The sequence below is a fragment of the Meles meles genome, chromosome 2 (assembly GCF_922984935.1).
Source record: "Meles meles chromosome 2, mMelMel3.1 paternal haplotype, whole genome shotgun sequence".
NCBI lineage: Eukaryota > Metazoa > Chordata > Mammalia > Carnivora > Mustelidae > Meles > Meles meles.
In genome coordinates, this window is record NC_060067.1 from 114,006,072 (window position 1) to 114,031,347 (window position 25,276).

The 25,276-nt window shown below is 37.2% G+C and overlaps 1 protein-coding gene across 3 annotated transcripts in view; it reads right to left on the bottom strand.

The window, feature by feature from the left end:
* BMPR1B (bone morphogenetic protein receptor type 1B) overlaps positions 1–25,276 on the bottom strand; it is a 161,784-nt gene that overhangs the window by 92,873 nt on the left and 43,635 nt on the right. The window contains exon 2 of one of the 3 annotated variants that reach the window (XM_045998454.1): positions 2,518–2,612. The exons of 1 other annotated variant lie outside the window; for it this stretch is intronic. In XM_045998454.1, coding sequence (XP_045854410.1) covers positions 2,518–2,536 — 19 coding nt within the window. In that variant the 5' untranslated portion in view covers positions 2,537–2,612. Of the gene's footprint in view, positions 1–2,517; positions 2,613–15,980; positions 16,054–25,276 lie in introns of those variants that run through there. One more of the 3 variants, XM_045998453.1, reaches the window with a different exon arrangement.

A 25,276-nucleotide genomic window follows, 5' to 3' on the forward strand; every position in this document is an offset into this window, starting at 1 on the left:
TGTGTGGAATCTCTTCACTTCCTTTCTTTGCCCAGATAATTCCTTATTAACCTTTAGTTGCCAACTTAGTTGTTACCTCCTTTCAGTCAGATATACATCTATTTGTTCCCAAAGTCTTCATTGTATTTGTCTGCCTCCCCTCCAGAATGTGACCAGGGAATATTTTTCTTGAGCTTACAGAGCACATGGCAACACTGGAAGAAACTAGGTGTACAAAAAAAAGTATGATAAATGAAGGTATATATTAATGGCCTCTCCAAGTCACTATATATTTATTTATATTTAGCTACAATATCCGTGCCTCAAACCATCTTTCCATATTAACTATTTCAATATTTTAATATACCATCTCATCTTCTGAGACAATGAAAATTATGCCCAAAGTCATATCAGTATTTAGTAGTGGGTCAACAATTAAAATTCGATTTTTCTGATTCTTATCAGAAAAGGCTACTGCTTTTTCCCTCCAAATCCTGGATAGGACCTAAGTCTAATATGTTCTAAGATATGTTATAGGATTAAGTTGCTAGAGAGTAGAAATACCTACAGCATTTTAATACCAATTTGCCATTTAAACATAAAAATAAGACCATCTGGAAGTAAAAGAAAATTGTTCTAGAGAACCTTAAATCCTAATGACTCTTAAGGAGAGGTATAATATAATCTGATTTTATGCAGTTGGCCCCAAGTCTGCAGACTTAGAGGTAAAAGAACTTTTCAACATGTCTATTATCTACAGGAATAAATGATATATTTAGTTAATGCTATTCACACAAAGAAGAGACAAGCAAACTTCTAATAGTACCTTCTTGGCTTCATTCCATTTTAATTCTGATGGAAAATGTGAACACATTAGTTTTAGATTCAATATAGGTTTCTATCCAGTAACCTTCTTGGCTGACTAGATTTTCTAAACCTAGTCCTTCTCACTTGGAACAAATGTGTTATTCCAGAAGATGCCAACACATCATGTGTTACTGATACATAACGAGATTAAGAGGAAAAATGAAAACACTTAAAATGCAAAACATACTTGGGAAAGAATTACACATTAAAGTGACCTGGGGAGTGCCCTCAGCAATTTTCTGAAATTATTTGGATAATATCTTTGGGATTTAAGAGTACACCTAGGTCTTATTAAATCTGTAATATGTTCTAAGTTTAGGGAATAGAATGGCATACAAAAGAAAACATCATTCTGTAATTTCCAGTAAATAAAAATCACTTGTCTGAAACTTGAAGTCCTACTGAGTCATTAAACAACTCTATTAAGTTACAAGAAAGTACAAACTAATATAACCTTCTGAGATGTGTGAATTAAATGAGATTACCAAACATTGTGGCATTTTTATACTTTCTAAACTGAAATTCCTTTTTTTAAAATTGTGTTATGTGGGGTGCCTGGGTGGCTCAGTGGGTTAAGCCGCTGCCTTCGGCTCAGGTCATGATCTCAGGGTCCTGGAATCGAGTCCCACATCGGGCTCTCTGCTCAGCAGAGAGCCTGCTTCCCTTTCTCTCTCTCTCTCTCTGCCTGCTTCTCTGTCTACTTGTGATCTCTCTCTGTCAAATAAATATTAAAATTTTTTAAAAATTAAATAAATAAAATTGTGTTATGTTAGTCACCATACAGCACATCATTGGTTTTTGATGCAGTGTTCTGTGATTCATTATTTGCAGATAACGCCCAGTGCTCCATGCAATCCTACCCATCACTAGGCCTACCCATCCCACAATCCCCTTCCCTTCTAAAAGTCTCTGTTTGGGGCGCCTGGGTGGCTCAGTGGGTTAGAGCCTCTGCCTTCGGCTCAGGTCATGGTCCCAGGGTTCTGGGATCGAGCCCCGCATCGGGCTCTCTGCTCTGCAGACAGCCTGCTTCCTCCTCTCTCTCTGCCTGCCTCTCTGCCTACTTGTGATCTCTGTCTGTCAAATAAATAGATAAAATCTTTAAAAAAAATAAATAAATAAAAGTCTCTGTTTGCATCCCAGAGTCCATAACTAGAAAAGCAAGGCAGAAGACTCTACTATCTAACTAAAACACTCATCATTCCATAACTCTGCTCACAGATCATCCACAAATTTTCACTGCATGTGGGATAAAGTTCAAGTTTACTCACCAGCAACATAATGTAGTCCAGTGGTTCTCAAACTTTAGCCACACATCGATATAACCTGGAGGGCTTGTTGAAACACAGATGTCTGGACCCATCCCCTGAGCTTTTTGATTCCGTCAAGCTGGGGTAGGACCCCAAAATTTACATTTCCAATAGGTTCCCATGTAATGCTGAGGCAGGGACCACAATGTGAAAACCACTATCCAGCAACAATCTAGTTTTTGTGTGCTAATGGCCACACCTCCCACGCAAAATTTACATCCTTTGATTTTTGTTTAAACTGTTCCAAATGTTCTTATATTTATGGGCTTTGAAGTTAAAAGAAAACTCTTACTTAACCTGGACTCTACAGGGCAACTGCATTTCAACTGTATTTAAATGCTGCCCTAACTATAGTCCAACTTACCCTGAATCAGCTTCAGCATCACTTGTTATTCAGACTCTGATGCACAAACCTCAAGGCCCAGAGGTCGTTTTCCCGCCCTCGTGATGGTCATGGCCCTGAGTGGGAGAAGCATGAAACAATATTCTGGGAAAATGTTTTTGTTATGACTATGGGCTCCTCCTATCTGAGAAGGGCTTGTCAGTGTGGGCAATTTCCCAACCACTCTAACCCCATGACCGGAAAGACATTTCTGCTACATTAACAAGTAGAAAACGAATGGGCACCTCTGATTCAGGCATGAGCCCTCCTGGACTATAGTCATGCTCTCTTTCCCCCAAGCCAATCTTTTAATCTACATAGGGAAAGTTCATGATAAAGGCTCATAAGCAAACTAAGAGATTCCCACAGACCCAGACTCAGAATTATGAACAGCAGCTGTCCCAAGAAGATAAGTTTTCTCCTTAATTGAGTAAACAGGGTTGCAGGTGGGCTACTCTGCTACATTTTTAGCAAAGGAAATATGATCTGATTTTAACCAGAATGAACAGTACTTCTTAATCACAAGGAATTTTTCTCATAAACCTACTAATAAAATGGCAAAACTGTCTCACTAAAATTCAGATTTCAGAGATAATATATTATTATAATTGATACCAGAAAAAGCAAACAACAGTCAGTATAAGGAGCCCTATTACAACATTTCATTTGTAGAAAGTATTTTCTGGAGTCAAGGTCTTTAATTATCAGGGAAAAGGAAAATCCATTATGCTTTCTAGCTAAAAGGGGTGGAGTAGATATGCACTTAATTTTGTTTCTAGTTATCTTTTTAGTTATATAAAATTCCACAAGTATATAAAAAAAAGTTAGAGACTACTGGGTTTTTTAAACTAATTTTTATAAAATCTTAACAAGTTTTTGATCACCACAGAATAAAATATTATAAAGCCAAATGAGCCCCTTCTCCCTTATTCCCACTCTCCTAATTTTGCTACTTATCACTTCTATGAAGGAGCTTTATAGAAATATAAGCCACATGCCAAAAAATTCACCCATGTAACATGTTCTGTGAAATGCTTTTTAGTATATGTACAGGGTTGTACAACCATATCACAGTCTCATTTGAGAAGATTTTCATTACCCCCACGGTAAGCACCATACCCACCAGCAGTTACTCCCCATTCTTGACCCCAGTCTCCCACCCCAGGCAACTTACAGCTACTAATTTGCTTTCTAGCTATCTAGCATTACCTATTCTTGACTTTTGATAGAAATGGAACAATACAACATATGGTCTTTGTTTCTGGCTTCTTTCATTTAGTATAACGTTTTCCAAGTTTATTCATGTCACAGCATATATCAGTTCTCCATTTCTTTTCCACTTCTTTTCACTGCTCAATAATGTTATACAGATAAACAACAGTCTATCCATTCATCAGCTGATGGGCAGCTGGGTTGTTTTCACTTTTTAGCTATCATGAATAATGCCGTTAGGAATATCTGCATACAACTTTCTTGTGGACACTAGTTTCTCATTTCGTTTAGGATATGTACCCAGGAGTGAAATTTCTGGGTGACAAGGTAACTAAATGTTTAACATTTTGAGGAACTGCCCAACTATTTTCCAAAGTGGTTGTACCATTTTATATCCCAGAAGTAGTGTATGAGGATTCCAAATTCTCCACATCCTTGACACCTGTTATTATCTTTTTGGTTACAACTCTCTGAGTAGAAGTAGGATCTCATGGGATTTTGATTGGAATTTCACCTATACCTAATGATATTTAGCTTCTTTTCATGTGATTATTGATCACTTGTATATATTCTTTGGAGAAAAATCTGTCCAGATCCTTGCCCATTTTTAAATGGGGCTAATAATCTTTTTCCTATTAATTTGTAAGAGTTCTTCATATAATCTGGACACAAGTTCATTATCAGATACATGATTTGCAAATGTATTCTCTCTTTCTGTAGGCCTCTTTTTTCATTTTCTTGATTGTGTACTTGGAAGCACGATTTTTTAATTAGTGAGATAAATTTTATTTTTTTTATTGTCACATACTTTTGGTGTCACATCTTAAACTATTGCTTAATCTTATTAATATTTCTATATAATTATTCTCTAGATCAATAAATGATATTTCATTCCTCAATATGATCGAAACTATGTTCCAACTAATAGTGATAAGGGTTCCCATTTATCTGCATCATTGCCAAATCCTGATAATCTCAGACTGTCGATTATTTTGCCAATTGACTCTAATGGCTAGTTTTTATTATTTTAGCTTGCAGACATTTCACAAATTGAATAAGAATGCTGTATTCTTGAATCTGTGAATTATAAGATCACAAATGAAGTATATCAGTGACTATTAGACTGTAAGAATGCTGCTTTCTTCTTTACCCCTAAACAATTCTGATGATTTTGTATATAATAAGGTAATGATTCACTGAAAGTCACAGGAATAAGAAACAAAGAATCCAGACTAAGAACTAACATTATAGAACTTTTGGAGGGTAGTTTTGCTCAAGTATCTTGAAAGTACAAATAGGTGATATGAAATCCTCAGCAGATCTTTAAAACCCCTTATGTAGCAAATACAAGAATCCAAACCAGCCACAGGACAAATGACCAAATATTTTCATTCCATTTGCAAAAAAAAAAAGAAACCCAGTCTGGATTCTCAATTACTGAAGAAACAGTCAGTGGAGAGGTAGAAAAATTATGATAAACACCACAGAAATTTTACCTGGTAAAGACAGTTCATCAATTATTCTAAAACATTCTACAACAACAGCCCAAAACCATAAAACCAAATGTGTAAATCTAAAGGATCCCAGTACAAATGACATCCTACAATGGGAAGGAACAATGACCTTGTAATTTTAGCATTAAGAAATAAATCTGTAGAGGTGTTAGCCCTCACTCTCAAGGTGTAAAGCTGCAGATCACATTTCTTGTTTGCACTAATAGCTACTCAGGATAGTTTACAAGTAATCTCTAGCTTAACATTTGCCGGAAATCTTGGGAAGAGGAATAAGAAAAGGATGCCCCATTCTTCAATGCAGGATGCAAATTTTTTTTTCTAAAAAATAACTCAAACTTTTTCCTAACTTTGTCTTCTTCTCACCTCAGATGGCAAGGTATGGTGGCTCAGAACACTGGATAATTTGCAGTTCCATAAGCACGAAGTTAGGACATTCGAAAAGTGGTTGAATATAGAGTACCTTTTACATATTAGCATGTATTCGAATAAACAGGAAAACTAAAGCAGAGGTCTTTGGTTCTGAGTTTTATTCATACACTGAAATACTCATGGTGGGGGTAGTATGTGTTTTTATAATCTATTTCTTAAATAAAATGTTCATATGGCAAAGACTTCATTTCAACTTTCTAAACATTCAGGCCAAATAGCAAATTTAGACGTCAAATTACACGTCATTCCCAAAAGAACACAAACTATACCTGGAAACCCAAGTTCTGATTCTGGCTCTAGAAGTGACAGACTTTCGAAAAGTAATCTGACAACTGCGTGCCTCACTGCCCTAACTTGTGAAAACGGGAAAACACAAGAAGAGTGTTAAAATGAACGAGGTCTTTTTAAAATGTAGGGGCCTGTAACATATATTTTTGCTGGGTTTACTTTAGGTTGGGCAGATGTTTGTTTATATAATGGCACTTTATTTTCTGTTAAAGGAAACCCTCGGCTCCATCATCCCACACACAAACTACTTCCGTTCTTACTTGAAAGGAAATTCCTTTTCAAGGTTCACAGTACATTAGAGACAGCTGCATTGCTGAGCTTCCTCCAGAAACTTTAAAAAGCTGCAGATGTAGCCCATGCATGACATGGATCATGGAAGGAGACAATCTGAAGCATTCAGATCGCCCCTTCTCTTACCCTCTTTCAATGTTATATTTGCTGGGCTGTTGCTCGCCTATATTAAGTGGGAATGTGTGTGTGTGTGTGTGTGTGTGTTTATTTTAAATCAAGTCCCTGAGAGAAGGCAGGAGCTCTCTAAAGTGACTATCTTGAGTGCTAATTTCCAAAGCAAGATAAGGTAAAAAGTACATTTCCAGTTAATGACATTTTAACAACAGACAGTCACTACCTATTAACTTCCAAAGAGGCAATCTTCACACCAACCACACATTCCCTGGCTATGTTTCCAAATAGCCCTGGAACTCAGAAGTTTTTTTTCTGGAAAACTCAATTCTGAACTAAGAACCAGCAAAAGAAGAATACTAAACTATGATCGTAAGAATTCTGGTATGGAAATTTTTCAGCAGAAGCAAAGGAGAGAGTTATGACTCAGTTTATGTTCAGAAAAGTCCCCCCAGACCTCTATATGGCCAAAAGACCAACTATCTTAATTGGGATAACATTTTGAATGTAACTGGAGGTGGGTACAGGGCTCAGGGGCGACCATGCTCTGAAACGATTTCCAGGAACCTACCGGGTGTCCAGTGACTTTTTTGGAGAAAGAAATTAATTAATGCATCTGAGAAAGAAACCAGAAACTTGGGAGTCTCATTTCTGTTTCCCTCTCCCAGAAATCCTTCTGGAGCATTCCAAGTAAGTTAAGACTTAATATCCTTTCATCATTAGGAGCACAATTTTACTAGTGCTAGAACAACTGCTTGATTAAACAACAGGTCCAAGTAATATAATGTTTCCTGAAAGAGCAGCTACACTGGATATGTGGTCAAGCCATTTTTGAAACAAATTCTGACAATTCCTTTCAAATACACATTACTAAAATAGGTTCTTCTTCTAGTCAGAAAAGGGAGTTTAGAGGTTCTGTCTGTAGGTAAAGAATGAACTGAAATTTATTTACTCCAATCCAGTGTTTCCTGGACCCCTTGAAGTAGTTTCATCAACTGCAGCTTTCGGGGCTCAGTCCTGAGATATTTGGCTTAGTAGATCTGGGATAGGGTGGAAGGAACTGCATCTCAAAAATGAATCCGTGATTCTGATGTAGGCAATCCGGTGAACCACCCTGTGAGGAAAACTGCAGACTCCTTGTTTCTCAAAGGGATGACTGAACATTGCTCATGGGTTCATCCTCAAGAGCCACTGAGCGGCCTCCAGCGCATGCTCTCTGAAACACCTGCGGAAACCCTCCAGTCTCGCCAGTCATGCTCGAGAGAGGCGGAACATCACCTGACCCTGAATTCAGGTACCTTCCACCACACTGCACCAAGCTGCCACAGAGAAAACACATTGGCCAACTGCTATATTACTGTTGGCAAGCACCAGAATTTGCTCAAAACCTTTGCAAATGAAACCCAGCTGCTTAAGCTCAATACCAGATGTCTTCTACAATGTGTGGCTTTGATAGATTAAATTGAGCATAAGAAAGAGATGAAATATACGAAAATCTAATTTGCAAGATGTTTGTCATGAGGTCTGTGGAACAAAAAAAGACAGAAAATTGTATTTTTCTATGCAAGAGGTTAAGTGGGGGAGATTAATAATATGCATAATAGCTGCTAAAATGCATGTTACGGATAAACTGTTAGTATACGTTCACAAAATCCATGCCAAACGCCATCTCCAGAAATGCCCACTGAGAGACTGTCATGTGCCTGTGAAATCATATGATTGAGCACGAGCATCCTTTTTCCTTTAGACCCACTCCCCAATTTGAACACGTTTTCACTCAGGGCCTAGGAAATTAGGTAGGAAATATTTAGTGATATTCTCTGATTTCAATAAACTGTAATAATCCTGCAAAAACATCCATATAAGAAACACATGTGTGTGGCTCTGTATATATGTAGAGGTAAAAAGGCAATTTGTTTAGCAGCCTTAGTTAAGTGCCCCCCGCCTTTCTGCTGTTACCATGTCACCCGGAACGCTCTGTTGTTGTTGTTTCCAGACCACTGCCCCGGCCTCAATAGCTTGGGCGGATTTCAGAGCCCACGTTAAACTCGGAGGCCACTCAAGTATTCTGCCAATGAGCTGCTGCACATTCCCTCGCTCAAACGAGCTGATGGTTCAAGGGGTAATATAGCATATTACTTTTATAATATTAACCTTTTTTAAAAAATAGAAACATAAAAGTATTTTGTAATGGAATGTGAAAATAATACTCAATTGAGCATATTAACTTGAACTGACAAACATTCTTTTGAGATTGAGCCCCATTATAAAGTACCTAATCATTAAAATGGTGGGCAATTATATTGGCAAGTTACTATTTTTTTCATTTTTTAGAAATATACTGTCTTAGTTTTCCTTTAAAGAGAAATCAAAATAAAGCTAAACACTTTAGCAAAGACCTAGTTTGATCATGAATATTTCTACAAACATAGTAACAGAAGGATAGTTTCCTGCAGAGTTTGCAAAACAAACCTGGCCTCAGATTTTCTGAGGCTCTGCTGCTATTGGCCTTGGCATAGCTCATATCTGAAGGTAAACATAAAAATAAGGAAAAAAAAATAAGATTTCTTGTTATGCTAAATTGCTTCACACTCTGTTGGTATCTCATCAATGCAATTCCCACATCACAGAAGTTCCACTTGATGATGCAAAAGTGATGTAAGTCACCGTTTCCTTATATGTAAGACTCCCATTAAAATTGTACAGATAGGAAGATGAATATGAGACATTGTGTACTACAGGATACTATGAACTATGTGTACTGAAAAACTATGAACCAAAGCCAGTTTTCTGCATGTACTTGTGAGGTTTTTAAAAATCTCATGAATTAGATAGCTATATCAATTTTCCTCCAGACTCCAGAAGGGATCAAAAGCATAGTTTCAGATATGAAATTCCCAGAATCTGAACAAATGAAAAATGTATACTGCTCACCTAAAACTTGCAGCCTGTTTAGGGACCACAAGGCAAAATTTACAAGAGGCTCTTTGTGCCATGTAAGGTTTACAACTACCTTTTTAATTAAGGAGTGAAAATTATATGCAACAATCTAACAGAACTTGTCTTCCAAGTGGTTGAACTAATTGTTTTATATATAATTTTTGCCACCAATTTGGTATCTTGAATTTTCTAGATAGCATCTTCTTTATAGAGGAAAAAAAAAGTCATATTATTTCATTTACTGCTAAAATAATTCTGTAGAAACTACAGGAATATAGTACCTTTTTTTTTTTTTGGTAGTAACATTTTCTGGATACCAAAATTCATATAAAAACATTAAAGTGTTTTGTATAATTTTCCTACTCATACAACTAATAAATAACTCAGCAGCCAGGAGGAATTCATTTATAAACAAAAGAGCACTAGAAATATTCATGTCACTATTACAAATGACAACGGCAACTACATCAGAAGTTTTTGATTGTCAATCTAATCCAAAACTTCTTCCAAAAGACTTCTGCCCAGGATGTCTGTTGTTGGGTGGCTATCTTGGTACTGAGTGACTGCACGTGTCCCAGCTGGGTTAAGTACAATTACCGTAAGGGTCAGCAGCCAATCAAATTCTCTCTCCAAAAAAATTAGAAGTAAGAGGCAGTGAAACATTTATCAGTTAACTCTATAGAACTAAGCAAAAAATGTCTTGGAATAACAGGGAACGCAGGCTAATGATTATGGCTAGGGAGATAGTCTTCTCTACATACACTGGGGATACAGCAATAAATAAAATGGGTATAGTTTTTCCTCTAAGAAACTGATCTTCCAGCAGGAAAGTGACATGTGTAATGATAAGTCATGATACGTACTATAAAAGAAAAATAAAACCTACAATGAGGGAAAATATCAAGGGGCTCTCACTTACTTTGGATTGTTAAGGAAAACTTAAGTGACATTTAAGCAAATGAATAAGCAGAGAAACAAAGAACAGTCTAGGCCTTGGAAACAGCATATATATGTGAAACATCCATGGGGGTTAAAAGGTTTGGATGAATTCAGACAAGGAACGACCCATGGGGTTGATGATCAATAGTTAGGGAGATGAACTGGGAGTCAGGGGCCAGCAGACACCAAGCCCTGCCAGCCAGGTAAAGATCTGGATTTCACCCTAAATGCAAGAGGTCTCCATTAAAGAATTCTAAAAAGAAAGAAGTAAAGAGACAGAGTCAGAGGAAAGAAGGGAAGCCCCTCAGAAACACAGATGAGTAGAAACTCAGACCTTCACGGCTTCTGTGTCCCCCCAGGCCTGTGTTTCTGTCAGCTACTCAACTTCTTTCTATACTTAAGTTTCCATTCCTTATGACCAAACTAGCAATATTAATAATGTGATTTTATATGAAAAGTTAACTAATTACTGAAGGAACGTGACAGAGATGATATCAAGTATAGAGATCAGTTAATCCAAAAGCCACAGCCTCTCCAATTTTAAAAGAAAAATGGTGGGGTCTAAAAACACGACTAAGGTTATTTTGAGCACATGGTCACAAAATAATCTTTAGAGTTTTTTTTTAAAGATTTTATTTATTGGGGCGCTTGAGTGGCTCAGTGGGTTAAGCCTCTGCCTTCGGCTCAGGTCATGATCTCAGGGTCCTGGGATCAAGTCCCACATTGGGCTCTCTGCTTGGCAGGAGCCTGCTTCCTCCTCTCTCTCTGCCTGCCTCTCTGCCTACTTGTGATCTCTGCCTATCAAATAAATAAATTCTTAAATAAAAAAAAGATTTTATTTATTTATTTGGCAGAGAGAGACAGCGAGAGAGGGAACACAAACAGGGGGAGTAGGAGAGGGAGACACAGGCTCCTGGGGAGCAGGGAGCCCGATGCTGGGCTCAATCCCAGGACACTGGGATCATGACCCAAGCCAAAGGTAGACGCTTAACAACCACTAGGCATCCCTAGAGATTTTAATATGAACATTTCTACCAAAAACAAACAAACAAAAAAAAACACCCCAAAACAAAAAAACCACTAAAATGGAAAATGTAACTATTTCACAAATGGAAAAAAGTATAATAATCAAGACTCTAAGAGTCCATCTGAACCCAAAATATAGCAAAAGAAAGCTTGATAGGCAATTTAACTGATTAAGATAATTTCCTTATAACTAATTCCCAATATACTTTGTCTTATTTAAGGATTTTCCCTGTGTCCTGTATGAATTCTAAAATTAGGTATGTATTTGAAAAATTAGGGGACAAAAAAACATATTTATAATTTGTTCCTGGCAGTTCTAAGTCAATAAAAGATTTATAAAATGTTATTTCAGAAAAAAAAAAGTCATTTCAGATTCAACTAGCTTAGAGGCCGGGGGGGGGAGGACTTTAATTTGAGTACTCTGATCTAATTCTTCCAGAAGCCTTCAGATATTTGTGATTTTAAAGATTAAAAAATATGTATGCACTGATACACACAAACACGCACACACACAGTTCACATCTATGATTGCCACCATTAAAGAATATAACTTCTGATAACAAAAGTAAAGCCAAATAATTAGAGTTTGTGCTCAATAGTTATGTGAACGTCTATTATCCAATATACTCTGAAGAATTTAAGTTGAGAACTATAGTTTAGCCACTTTCCTCCCAGGTAAATTACCACAGAGATCAAATTTCTTACATCTGTGATGCTCACCACAACTCGCAGTTACTGCCGATTAATAGCCCGAGATTAATTGTTGGAAGTGCCACATAATAGCTGTAGGAGAAAACATTTTAAACACAGACCCACATTTATCCATTTAACAGCTGTGTTGGTCTAACAGTTCAGATTTTCACTGTATTTTGCCATATGGTAACAAGGATCATTTTTCACTTAAAAATATTACCAAAAATTGATGCCCTATAGCAATATTACCATTCCCGTTTTGAAACCACACAGCCCATGTCTGTTATCCACCTGTTATTATATTCTCTATTGGCCTTAATTTTAGTTAAAATATTTAATAACATGGTGTTTGTTTGTTTGTTTTTTTAATTTTAAATGAGTGCCAACCAGATCAAACACAAATATTATAAATAGGAAACCTATGGAGTAGGACCTGGCAATGAAGAGGCAGAATGAAATATCTGGGTTCTATAAAACTGTAGGAGCCAGGAAGACTGGGACTTATTTTTGTTCCCCAGGCTTAGGGATTTCCTGTATTCAAAAACAGCTGATTACTTCCTATCTCACCTTTTTTTCCTATAACTCATTATTGTTGGAGAATTACTCCTAAGGACAAAAAGTTGGCTACCAATTTTGACTTTAATCTGATTGCTGAGATAATCTATGACCATGATTTTATGGAGGGGGGAAGGGACAGTAGAAATGTTCACATATATATTTAACAGGAAGCTAAATAAAAGTCTCACCCTTTTAAATGCCAGAACATGAGGCCCATCCATGTCAGGAAAGGCACACTGTTGCCACCAATGTGTTAGAACAATAAACAGAAAGAGTCCTTTAGTTTTTAGGTCTGTCAGTTGATCACGTTTATAACCTCACTAAATTCCTTTGGCACAACTTAAGAAGAATAGTGGTGACCACAGTGATACTTTAATGCTGTTTACCTATTGCACTACATTCGCCACGATTGCCTGCGATTTTCTACTGTGTTTTAAAAATAAAGGGGCAGCTCAGTCCTCAAAAGAAAACATTTCACAAGTAGAAATGAACACTGCAGATTTTCACCACTCCAGGTCCTCTTTTCACTTTTAGACAAAGGCAATTCTGCATTTGATGATTCCAGCTTAAAAAAAAAAAAATTCCATCTGGGAAGCAATTGGCAATGTGCCAATATAAAAAAAAACACAAAACACAAAGTTCAGATCTACCAAGATGTATATTTGTCTCCCTTTTTCTGTTTTTTATTTTATTTTTTTTAAATATTTATTTGACGGACAGAGATCTCAAGTAGGCAGAGACGCAGACAGAGAGAGAGGGAAGCAGGCTCCTCGCTGAGCAGAGAGCCCAATGCGGGGCTTGATCCCAGGACCCTGGGACCATGACCTGAGCCGAAAGCAGAGGCTTTAACCCAACTGAGCCACCCAGGTGCCCCTGTCTCCCTTTTTCTTACGCCTGTATCTCCTCAAGGGAAACATTCAAGATACGATTTAAGCAATGATAAGATTTAAGATGAGTCACCTACCCACAGGCCACCCTAGCTATTCTGTTCCAAGTGAGAATTCTCTTTTCCACGTTCTGCGACTCTACAGAGACTGGTTCCACTTATGGTAGAACTAGAGTGTTGTACATATTTCTTTCATATAAAACTTTTAGGTTTCCATAGTATAATCAACAAAATGTTTGTATTAGCCAGATGCTCACGTTCTCCAAATGTCTCAAGCTGTCATTTTGAAATACATTTACTTTTAAGAAGAATTAAAGTTCTCAGAACAATATTCTTGGTTTTGCCATTCACTTAAGAATCACAACCACTTCATTGTATTTACCAGTTTCGTGATCATCATTTTTACTGAAATACATGCAGAATTAATGATCATAAAGCATTACAAGTTATCAATGAATAACAACTTTGATAGTCAAATTTGCTTAGTCTTGATTAAACTAATAGTCTTTGTCTGTAGCACATTTTGTCTTCAATGGGGCAAAATCATAAAAACCAGGAAGCTTATTTTTTATAAAACTATTATAAAAGTTTACAGGTAGAGAAACTCCTTTAAAAAAATTAAAAGTTCATTTGTGACAAAGCTGGAAATACATGTTAGGATTTAGTATGCCAATCACACTAAGGTGAGTTATCAGAGTCTTTTAAAATCGGGTCTCAATTTACATTTCCACTTGGGTGTCCCCTATTTCTGCATAAACTATTAACAGTAATATGAATAGTAAACAAATGCTCAGGAAATACTATGTGTTACAGACGCTGTTCTAAGTGCTGTCATGCACTTGCCCATTTAGTAATCAAATTGACCCTAAGGTAAGTATTCTTATTATCCCTATTTTACAGTTGAGAAAATTGAGGAACTAATAAGATATCTTTAAGTGGTAGAGCTAAGATGCAACCATTCTGGGTCCAGATTTAATACTCTTAACCACGCTGCTATAGAATAAATCGTAGAAACACACACACACACACACACACACACACACAGGCACGAAATAGCTCTGGACAGAGAATTTAAAAGATTGTGTTACCTAGAGAAAGGCAAGGAATGTTCCTGAGCTTCAACCTCCTCACCAGGAAAGTAAAACAGTTCTCCAGTATTATTTTAAGGTACATTATAACCCTAGTATTTGTGATTCGAAAGTTCAGTGTGTGGCATATGGCCTCTCCTTTTTACTGACATAAACCAATAATGAGTTCAGGTATTCGTAGTTTTCAAGGAAAATGCTAAAAGAGTGAAAAATTAGCTTCAGGCAATCATGAAATAGTAGCAGCATGAACAGAGGAATAAGAATTTCACCTCACATATATCATTCCTTGAGCTTCCTGGAACATTCTTAAGAAACAGTTTCCCTGAGGCTTTTCTACTATCTTCTAGAAGGCACCATATTATTATAACAATTTTTGGAAAATAAATTAGCAAATCAGGTAAGTCAACTACCTACTGTTCCTTCATATCAATACATAAAACTCCTTTGGGTTACACTTACCCATGCCAGAAATTAAAAGCTTTTTTTCAGAGCCAAGACACAACATATAATATTGTGCTAGTGCCATGGAATGTTTGAGATTATGAAACATGAATCTTACAAATGCCAATCAAAAGTACATGCCAATTGATAATACACACTTCCCAAATAAATAGTATTGCCAAAGTGGTTCTATAACAAGCATTCACAAGGACATGAGACTGAACTGTAAATGCATTTCCATCTCATCCATATTCCTTTTGTCACCTGGCTTAATTTTATACAGCCACTCTCTTATCTCTAACTTCATGACTCCCTCATTGCAAATCACTATCACAGAGAGTTGTTTCAGAAGTTGTTTCATTACATTATCTTTCCTCTATTTTGAAGAGAGTTTATCTGATTTTACAATTACTCTTTTATTTAAAAGTTTAAACTAACTTTTAAAAATTGCCATCCTTTAGCCAACTTTATACAAGAATAATTCTGGACAAAACGATCACTAAGCAAGCCCTTGTTCTGAAATGTGGACAAACATCTGAACTATTCACAATTTATAATTATTGCGATCATAAAACTGGAGATTTACTCAAGGCATCTACATAAAAGTTATAACGAACTTCAAAGTTAATCAGCTAACCTATAAAATCTAACAGTATTCACATTTAAATGATCAAAACAAAGTTTATTAGAATTATTTCTGTAAATTCTTCATATACAAACTGTCTCAGTATGTTGACAAGCAACTTCACATTCAAAGTTCCAAACTGGATTGGATTTAATTCTTAATTACTAGAAAAAAAAAAACAAACTTTGATTCCCTTTAAAATCATCCTCCTACGCTATCTAGAAAGCTTTTGCCCAAATAGAAAAAAAAGTAGTAAAATTACAGAGCAGCTGGAGGATGGGGACTGGAAATGTTTAGCCACTGTACTTCTGCCCAGAACCTTCCCTTCTGTGATAAAAGCCATACAAACTGACATTAATGCAGCCCCCTGTCAGCACTGTACCATGGGGCACTGATCTTCTTACCCCTCGTGTGCATAGACAGAAGAATGAGCAAGGAAATGTGAAGTTGCCAGTTTAGTTCTTCCAGCCAACCCATTGCGCAGGAGAGCAGTAAATGTGACCCGCCTGTTTCAGCCTCCTGTTTCTTGCCTTTCCTTCTTTCACTGAGCCTTCTCTGTTGCCACTCTTCTTAGAGCTTCCGGCAAGCCTGCCAGCAAGCCTGAGACAGGACCGTGAAAGACAAGCCTGTTACAAACTGGTTCTGTCACCACAGACTTCAACCGATCACCTCGTGGGGAGGACAACAAAGGGCGGTGAGGACCCTGAGCTGGATTGTTTTCTTAAGAAAGGAGCCTGACCCAGCTGCCCACACAAGGGCCAGCACATGGGGAGGGGAGGATTCTCTCTGCACTGGCCATGCCAAAGTCCCCCAAATCTCTCAAGCAGCTAGGAAGGGACTGCAAAGCCACATGCGCCTATACTTGGCTGTCATAAAATAGCTTACTTCTTTTGTCGAGATTTTTTTTTTCTTGCTAAGAATTGTTCACTGTTTGGGAATTGTAGCAAGACAAGGGGGAAAAATGCTTTTTTTGATGAGATGATAGAAAGAGTGCAAGAGTCCTAAAATGTCATGTTAGGACACTTTTCTCACATGACTATTTAAATAATGGAGCAAATGCCTCTGAATCAAGGGCACAGACATGAAAAGGGTCCCGTGTAAAGAGTATCTTTAATGAATATTTTAAGTTAAAGTATTTCGGTTAAGCTAGTCATTAATCAACTAATTTTAAGTGACTATAGTCTGAAGTTTCCTATGTAGAAAAAGTATATTAACCTAACCCATCTTATTAACACAAGTTATTCAATATTTTAAGATTTTTACTGTAATTGTGCCTCAACATAAGCTATGAACAATTTGTAAAATTCCACTTTCAATGATACCCTGAGTGGCCTTCTTCTAATGCTAAAGAACATTTTTGAAGGCTATTTGTTGTATTTGACTCTGGGAACTATCAATCCTAGAACAGCAAGAAATATAAATGAATTAACTGTATGTGGAGAAACTACAACGTCACCATAGATATAAACAGAAGTAGTTATTAAAATGCCATCAGTTTACACGATAAAAGATTTATGGCAATGAAATAAGAGACATATTTCAATGTTTATATCTCAGATACCGTCAGAATGTGTTTACTTGATACTTTAAGAATGCTTTTCTTGGGACAAAATCTCTGCCATCTTCTCATTCTTAAGAGAATGACACCCCCACCCCTCCCACACTCTAGCACCTCCCAGCACTACCCGACTAGGTGCCATTCAAATCCACACTCCAGTTAGGAATACCAAGAATTGCTTTGTATGAATTTACAAATACGACTGTCAATCCAACGCCCTCAATTCACATTTTCATGAAATAAAATGTAAAAGAAATATAGCATTTTTAATCACATATGAGATTCTGGAATATCCTAAAGTTCAGAAACTATACATTTTGTATTGCACAGAAGCCATGCAACTGACTTGTCAGAAAATTTAAGCTGGGGTGGTATCATTTTAGTACCATTTATCTATATCCTTTTTAGCTAAGAAGGGAGACTGAGGCACACTAAAATGAATAAGAATGATCAGGAGCAGAGGGTAATATGTGGGGAAAGATGACAAAAATCAACCAGTAGAATCTCCTGTTGAAACCTTCTATATTCGGCTCAGAGCCACATCACAACATGGTTCCACTGCCAATTTGGAACCCAGCCTTGAGCTTTGAGAGGATGAGTGAATGGTTGAAATGTGGGACAGCTCCCACTGCTCGCATTTCCCCAATATGAGCATCCATAAATGGTTCAAAGACTAAAGAGAGAGCTGTTGCTTTCTCCCTAGAATCCTAATTCAGTACAAAGCAATTCATATCAGCAATCATTTCTAATTCTATACTACATGCTCGCTGAAATAACTATATTCAAGCAGTTTACAGTGCCACAGCAAAAACAGTATATATAATAGAGAACTGTAAAGAATGTAACATTTTAAGATGAAGTGTCCTCAAATGGAATAACGATGGAAAATCAGAGTAAGAGATGGATTAGACTGGGCCCAAAAACTGAAGGGAGAGCTGGATGCTGAATTAAAATTGAATTTATACAGCAATAGAGGAGACGGAAAGGAAGAAATTATATGAGCAAGGATTAGAGGTAGGATTAAATATTTCATTTGTGTAATAGCATGAGAAGAAAAATCTTACTGGAGCAGACCGCTCCTATTAGTAAATGGCTGGAGAGAAACCTAGACAGAGTGGAACCAGACTGTGCAGGACTCAAAACGTAGATTACAGAGTTTAGACTATATATTACATAAATAACTAAAGGCTTTTGAATACTGACTAGCTCAATGAATTAAAAAAAAAAAAAAGTTAGAAATTCAGCATATAGGATGAGTCTCTGAACCCGAGCTTCTAACTCTGAGGAGAAGCGAAAATCAGAAGCATGAAGAGAGGCTCCCACTTAGTCCAACTTTTTGGTAATGCAGACTTCCTTCTTTCATTATTACACTAAGAAATTCAAAATGAATTTATGCATATTAACTCCTTCCATTCTGCCTTTTATTGTTTAATATATGCTGGGTGCCAACCATGAAAGAGATGCTCTATAAAACATATAATTATGCTCCAGATCATAAGGCTGAAAAGATATAATAAAACCACCCCAGATTGGCATATGACTTAAGCCACTCACCCTGCAGTACACACCGAAGGAGGCTTCAAAGGAAGCTCTCAGAGAATATTAACAGAAAAGTGTCCATTTGAAACATGAGAGAAGGGCAAGGAAAGAGAAAAGGAGGACTACAGCTAGTACTGCCCATATGAGTAGAATGTGCACTGCTACCTGCCAACTGCCAAATTCTTCAACGGATCTGCTCATTCTAGATTCATGGAACCTGAAGTCAAGAGCCTAGTTGTGCTATCCATGTAACCTTGGACAAATCATGTGAACTTGGTTCTACACTTTGGTCATTATCTAACATAGAGTGTTATACAGATTAGACAAGTATATGAGTATTAATTAATGAATATGGTGCCCAGAACAAAGGTAAATATCAGAAAATGGTCAATTTCCAAAACACTCTCACTAATCACACCCCTGCCTCCTGGCAAAAAAAAAAAAAAAAAAAGAAAAGAAAAGAAAGAAAGAAAAAAGAAAAGAAAAAATCCCTAGTTAATAGTAACGTTCTTTAATGTAACATTGGCCAAACTGTTCACTCAGAAACAATGTGGTCACTAACACAAAGATACGAATTGTGTCTTATGTTAGTTAAATCAGGTTTTAAAAAATTCAGATTACAGGGGTGCCTGAGTGGCTCAGTGGGTTAAAGCCTCTGCCTTCAGCTCAGGTCATGATCCCAGGGTCCTGGGATCGAGCCCCGCATCGGGTTCTCTGCTCAGTGGGGAGACTGCTTCCTCCTCTCTCTCTGCCTGCCTCTCTGCCTACTTGTCTGTCAAATAAGTAAATAAAATCTTAAAAAAAAAAAATTCGAATTACACCTGCAAAAGCAAATGTTTAATCTGTCCACTTTTACTTAATTCATTGAACATTCATACAATTGAAGTAGATGTATATGACATTACTGTTTTAACAATTTCAATCTGTGACTCATTCTCACATAGAAACTCCCCAAATGCACCGATTTTATGTATATATGCAGTTTTTAAACTGAACTGGGGGAACTGTAGCTAGTAATAGGATAGGAGACCATTTAAGAGACAGTACCTGCTTGTAGGACACAACTGCCCCTGTAAGTTGAGGACAAATGTACAATGGAGTAATGACTGTGCAGGACAGCCACTGCCAGGGAATGGCAGGAAAACGGAAAGTACAATGGACAAAGATGAATTCGGACTAGGGGTGGGGACTGGACTTGCAGGGGAGGAGGCATGCCGACTAGGTCTTCAAAGATAAGGAGGAATTCACTGGGTGAAGGGAGGGCAAAGGAAGCCTAAGCAAAGGGAATGGCAAAAAAAAAAAAAAAAGAGAGAGAGAGAGACTCAGGAATAAGAAAAGAGCAATGTCCGCTGAGAGAACGTGGGAGCCTGGATATGCCTGGAGAGCAGACAGACATTAGGCTGGGAAAGTAGGTGGGAGATGGTGGGAAGGACCTCTGTCTCATAATGTGATTTTGTGGGAAGGCATGCCTTCATTTCTGGAGGAGATATTTGCACAGTTTATTTTCCATCTTGCGAACTGACTACAACTACTTCTCGCAGCTGATTACATTTCAAAAGAAACCATGAGGTTGTGAAAACTACGATGATAATAAGTACATTCCTTTGTATCTAAGAAAATGTGACAATATCCTTCTAATCCTTGATAAGAACAACAAAGTGTTATTTTCTTTATTATTTGAAAGTCCCTGCAAATACTGTTTGGAACAACATTAACTTTTTAATTAAACTTCTGTTCAAACACACAGGCACATAAAAACAATAGTTGCTTTCCTTCTTCCTTTTGCAAGCTATAGCATTTTAGGACTCTACCATTCCATTGAGTTTTGCCCTAAAATATTTTCTTTAAACTTTTCAGAATTGTACTGACTAATTCATCTTCCGACTCTGATTTTCAGCCATACACTCACACAATGACACAAAAAGTTACTGCATTATGGGGGAACACATGAGCAATAGAACTCAGTGTACAAAAACTTTTCTCCTGACTCTGGGGTTTATAAAGACTGCAACTTCGGCCGCATTCAGGCTGCCCCCTACCTCCCCACCCCGGTCTCATTTGCAGCCTTCCACATCACTGGTCATTAACAAGTCGAAGCTCCCTTCGGCTGCCCAGTGAAAGACCAGCACATATAAACAATCCCTTCCTCCCTCCGACAAGTGACACATTATTCTGAGCACGTCTCCTCTCTGCTTTCATTGCTCTGCCAACGTCCCCCGTGAGTGGGAAGGGGTAAAAGGAGACAGAAAATATCTTACAACTTGTCTAAAGCGTGTAGAGGATGATTTGTGTTCTTGCGTACGGAATATGACTGTCACCGTTGATCTGCTTTCAGGCCTAGATTACGTGTGATAAGGGCTGACCTTCTTTAAGTATTCACACATTATGCACTCATGGAGAGCAGGCAGGACACAAAAGTCCTTCAGATGTTCTGGACATCAATCAAGTGCACAGCATGGAGCCTGCCAAACTTTTCTTCCATTTACTCGGGGAGAGGAAGGGGAGTCCAAGACAGACTTAATAAAGTTTAAAGTTGTGCCACAGTATATTTGGGGAGCCCATTGTTATTAAAGGGGTGCTGTTTGAAAAAAATTCTCTATAGTTACGACAAGCAACAAAGACATTCGTACACAAATATAAAGAGACCACTAGGTTTCACTGCAGCTTTAAAATTTTAAAACTTTTACTATACAACAACCAGACTTGAGCAGATTGCCTTTTTTCCCCTGAAATAATTGCTCATTAAGGATATATTTCAAAAACTAAAGACATAAATTTTTTGTAGCAGCCATACATAATAGGTACCTTTTTTGAGGCATTTATAAAAGTAATAGAGGAAACCACATTTGTCATGAAATACTCTGAACATATCTTCATATAATTTAAGCACTAATCAACACCACAAACCATTTTCCACCTAATACAAATATTATCATTATTAACAGGCTAGAGCCTCAATATTAGGTGATAGACATGACAATATCTTCTGATACAGGCTTTCAGTGTTCGTCTTTCACCACTGCTACTCCCCACAACTCATTAAAGGGATCTGAGATGGCTTTTGAAAAAGAACAAATAAGTCCCAAACTGTATTCTCCTAAAACACTGTAACACTGTGTACTCGGAGGGTATAATTTGATCGTTAGCACAACCAAAGCCATCAAAGTAAAATGCTTCAAGGAACTTCATAACAGAATGATATCTTAAATCTATGACAGTATCATTTCCTTACCAATTGCAGAGTTCTTTTTATGAGTTCCTGTTAGACCATGAATATAACAAGGCTATGCACAGCCTGCATACAAAATAAGACTAGACATAAAAAGCAATTAACATTAAAGAATAAGAAGAGAACTAAAGGCAACTTGCATGATTCAACTACCAATGAAAATTAATCCAGTGAATTTGCTAAGTTCCACAGTTAAAAACAAAATAAAACAAACTTCTAGAGCATCCCAGGATTCCCAAACTGGCATAATTTTGTCCAGTTTATTATCTGGTTTCAGTATCACTCAACTAAAGGTTAAGATCAAACCTGTACCCTAGTGATAACCAGCCAGGTGATACATAAGATGTGAGATTATTCTTGACATTAATCACTAAGAGGAATCCATCACCTGATTGGTACAATTATCTCAGACCACAAACTAAAACTGAATGGGAGGAGAATGTCTTGGCAGGAGTTGGCAAGCAATAAACTCAGGAAGACAAATCAAGTTATTTCTAGATAGAATATAGAATGATGATGATGCTAATGAGCCATACCACTTGTTGAATTTTTTTTTAAGATTTTATTGATTATTTATTTGACAGAGATCACAAGTAGGCAGAGAGGCAGGCAGAGAGAGAGAAGAAGCAGGCTCCCTGCTGAGCAGAGAGCTCCACACAGGGCTGGATCCCAGGACCCTGGGATCATGACCTGAGTGGAAGGCAGAGGCTTTAAACCACTGAGCCACCCAGGCGCCCCACCACTTGTTGAGATTTTATGATTTGGTAGGCACTGGGTGATATACCTAACATCCATTATCTCATTTAATTCTCACTCCCTCCCTCTATGGTAGGTGATACCATTCACATTTACAGATGAAAATCTATGTGTGCCTGAGCCATCAAGGTCTGGAACTGGTGAAGCCCCGACAGGATCAGACACTAGTACTTCACGAGCTAGGGATTCATATGCTTTCACCCTGCAAGAAATAACTAGAACAGAAATAGTCCTCTCAGTAGATGGAGGCCTCAGAGATTCTGGGGACTGATGAGACTCATTCAGGGAACATAACTGCCAAAAATGCTGAGGGCTGGAGCAGAAGACCAAACCTACGGATTCAGAGGAGGAGCTCCAGACACTCTGGAAGCCACAGCAATGTACTCAGAGGTCAGCGGTTTCAGACCCAGTGAGAAATGGTCCTCTCCTTTACAGCATGTGTGTTATTTGTTGAGAATAATGATAAGGATAAGTAAAACAGATATATTATCATTAATTTAAAGTAATGTCTTGTAGATAATGTGGTTCTCCCCTCATCAGATGAGTCTTTTGTTTTCACAAAAGAGGTGGTTTTCTTCACACTATGGGAAGGCAGTTCCAAAAGATCTACTCTGCGCCACTTATAAGCAACTACGTGAAAAGGGGGTTTTTGTTGTTCATTTAAATAATGACAGATATACCCTAGTACTGTCATTATTACTATTGGGTCCCTGACTCCTCAGAATTAAAGTTACGTGCTATGATAATCATAAACCACTGAAGCTACTAACCTGACTTACCCAAAGCTCTATTTCAGCGGTATTTAAAGGATATTTTCTTGTTTTTTCAAACTAGTGCTAAAGCATCCCTTTAAAATCAAGATCTCTACTACCTCTTTGAATTTCGTGCTAGCCATTATAGAACACCTGAACATAGTTTCATTTCAAAATCAATTTCTTAAAGAGGATTACCTACTCTTACTTCATCCTAAAGTCAACTGTACACTGAATTTATCCAAACCCAACTTGAACTGATATTAAATAATAGGTAAATGGAAAATAAATTTTAAACAGAAATGATAACATCAATAAAATTTTATTTTTTCTCCTATGTTGCCTTGTAACTTCCTTTGAATACACTTTAGAAATGGGGAAGGTACATGTTAGTATACACATCAAAGAAATATAAAAGGAGTTAAAGTATAGATCCTATTTCAACACTTGAATAGTCTATGCTTAAGTGGACACACCATATACACACAGCTCTTAGAAAATCCATTTCAGTCTTTGGAAAATACCTCATTATGTATAGGAGGGATCAAAAGAGTAAAAAGCTTTTTAAAGTAAAAGAGAAGACATTCGTAATAGAGAAAAGCTTTCTTTTTATTTGGCATATATTAGCTTTCCCATAGCAAGCCTCAAGAATAGTGCTGCCAGCAGATGATTTCTGAATAGATTTAGCTCTTAGTAGTTTTTTAGAAATTGATGTTAGAAGAAACACAAAAACTGCAGAAAGCCAACTTTCTATTTAAAGTGACATTTAAACTGTGTGCTTATAAAAGTGTTTTTAATAAAAGAAAAAAATAATGCCATGATTTTTAGTTCAGATTCGTGACATGTTAAATCCATTTCCTCTCTTCTATCAGCCAGAAGTCAATTATGTATATTGAAATCCTTACTTAATGACATATGGTTGATACCAAAAGGATGGTTGAAACATACTGTGTTTATATATATACGTGCATGTGTGTATTTCCCTCATCTTCTTTCACCTGTCCCCAGATATAAAGTACAGCTGCTCAGTGTTTAAAATTGTTTTATGAGAAGAAACAGTTTTTGATAATCTCATGAAGGTCTTTCTAACAAACTCCATATACAGAAAGAGTTTTTGCAAGACAAAGGATTGGTTTAAGTGTTCACACAACCAGTTTGTAAAAATAAATAAATACAAGGAAACTCTACATGTAGACTTTATTTAATCAGAAAATACCATAGTTTGGGGAAATCAGACTTACTGAAACCGTTTCCTTCTGTGCTCTATCTAAATCAGTACATGAGCTAAATCAGAGGATGTTAAATGTGCCTGGCATGACAGAAGATGCTTAAATTATGGAAGTAAAAAGATTGAGCTTCAGCAGGGAGCCTGCTTACCTCTCTCTCTCTCTCTGCCTGCCTCTCTATCTACTTGTGATCTCTCTCTGTCAAATAAATAAATTAAAAAAAAAAAAAAAGATTGAGCTTTAGTGATCATATCACATAAAACCAGTGGCATATTTAGAAATAAAAACAATTCTCTACTAGTCCAATAGGAATATATGAAGTAACACTATTCTTGCCTTAGGTACTAAGGCACTTTTTTTAAAAAGATTTTATTTATTTATTTGACAGACAGAGATCACAGGCTGAGGGGGGGCAAAGGGGGGGGGAGCAGGCTCCCTGCTGAGCAGAGAGCTCAACACAGGGCTGGATCCCAGGACCCTGGGATCATGATCTGAGCCAAAGGCAGAGGCTTTAACGCACTAAGCCACCCAAGGACCCCTTAGGCAATTTTTTTTATCTGATTATCCTATGCTCTACATATCTCATTATAGTTCGTCATCCCTCTGTGTGGTTATTATGTCTGTTACTATCAAATACCCA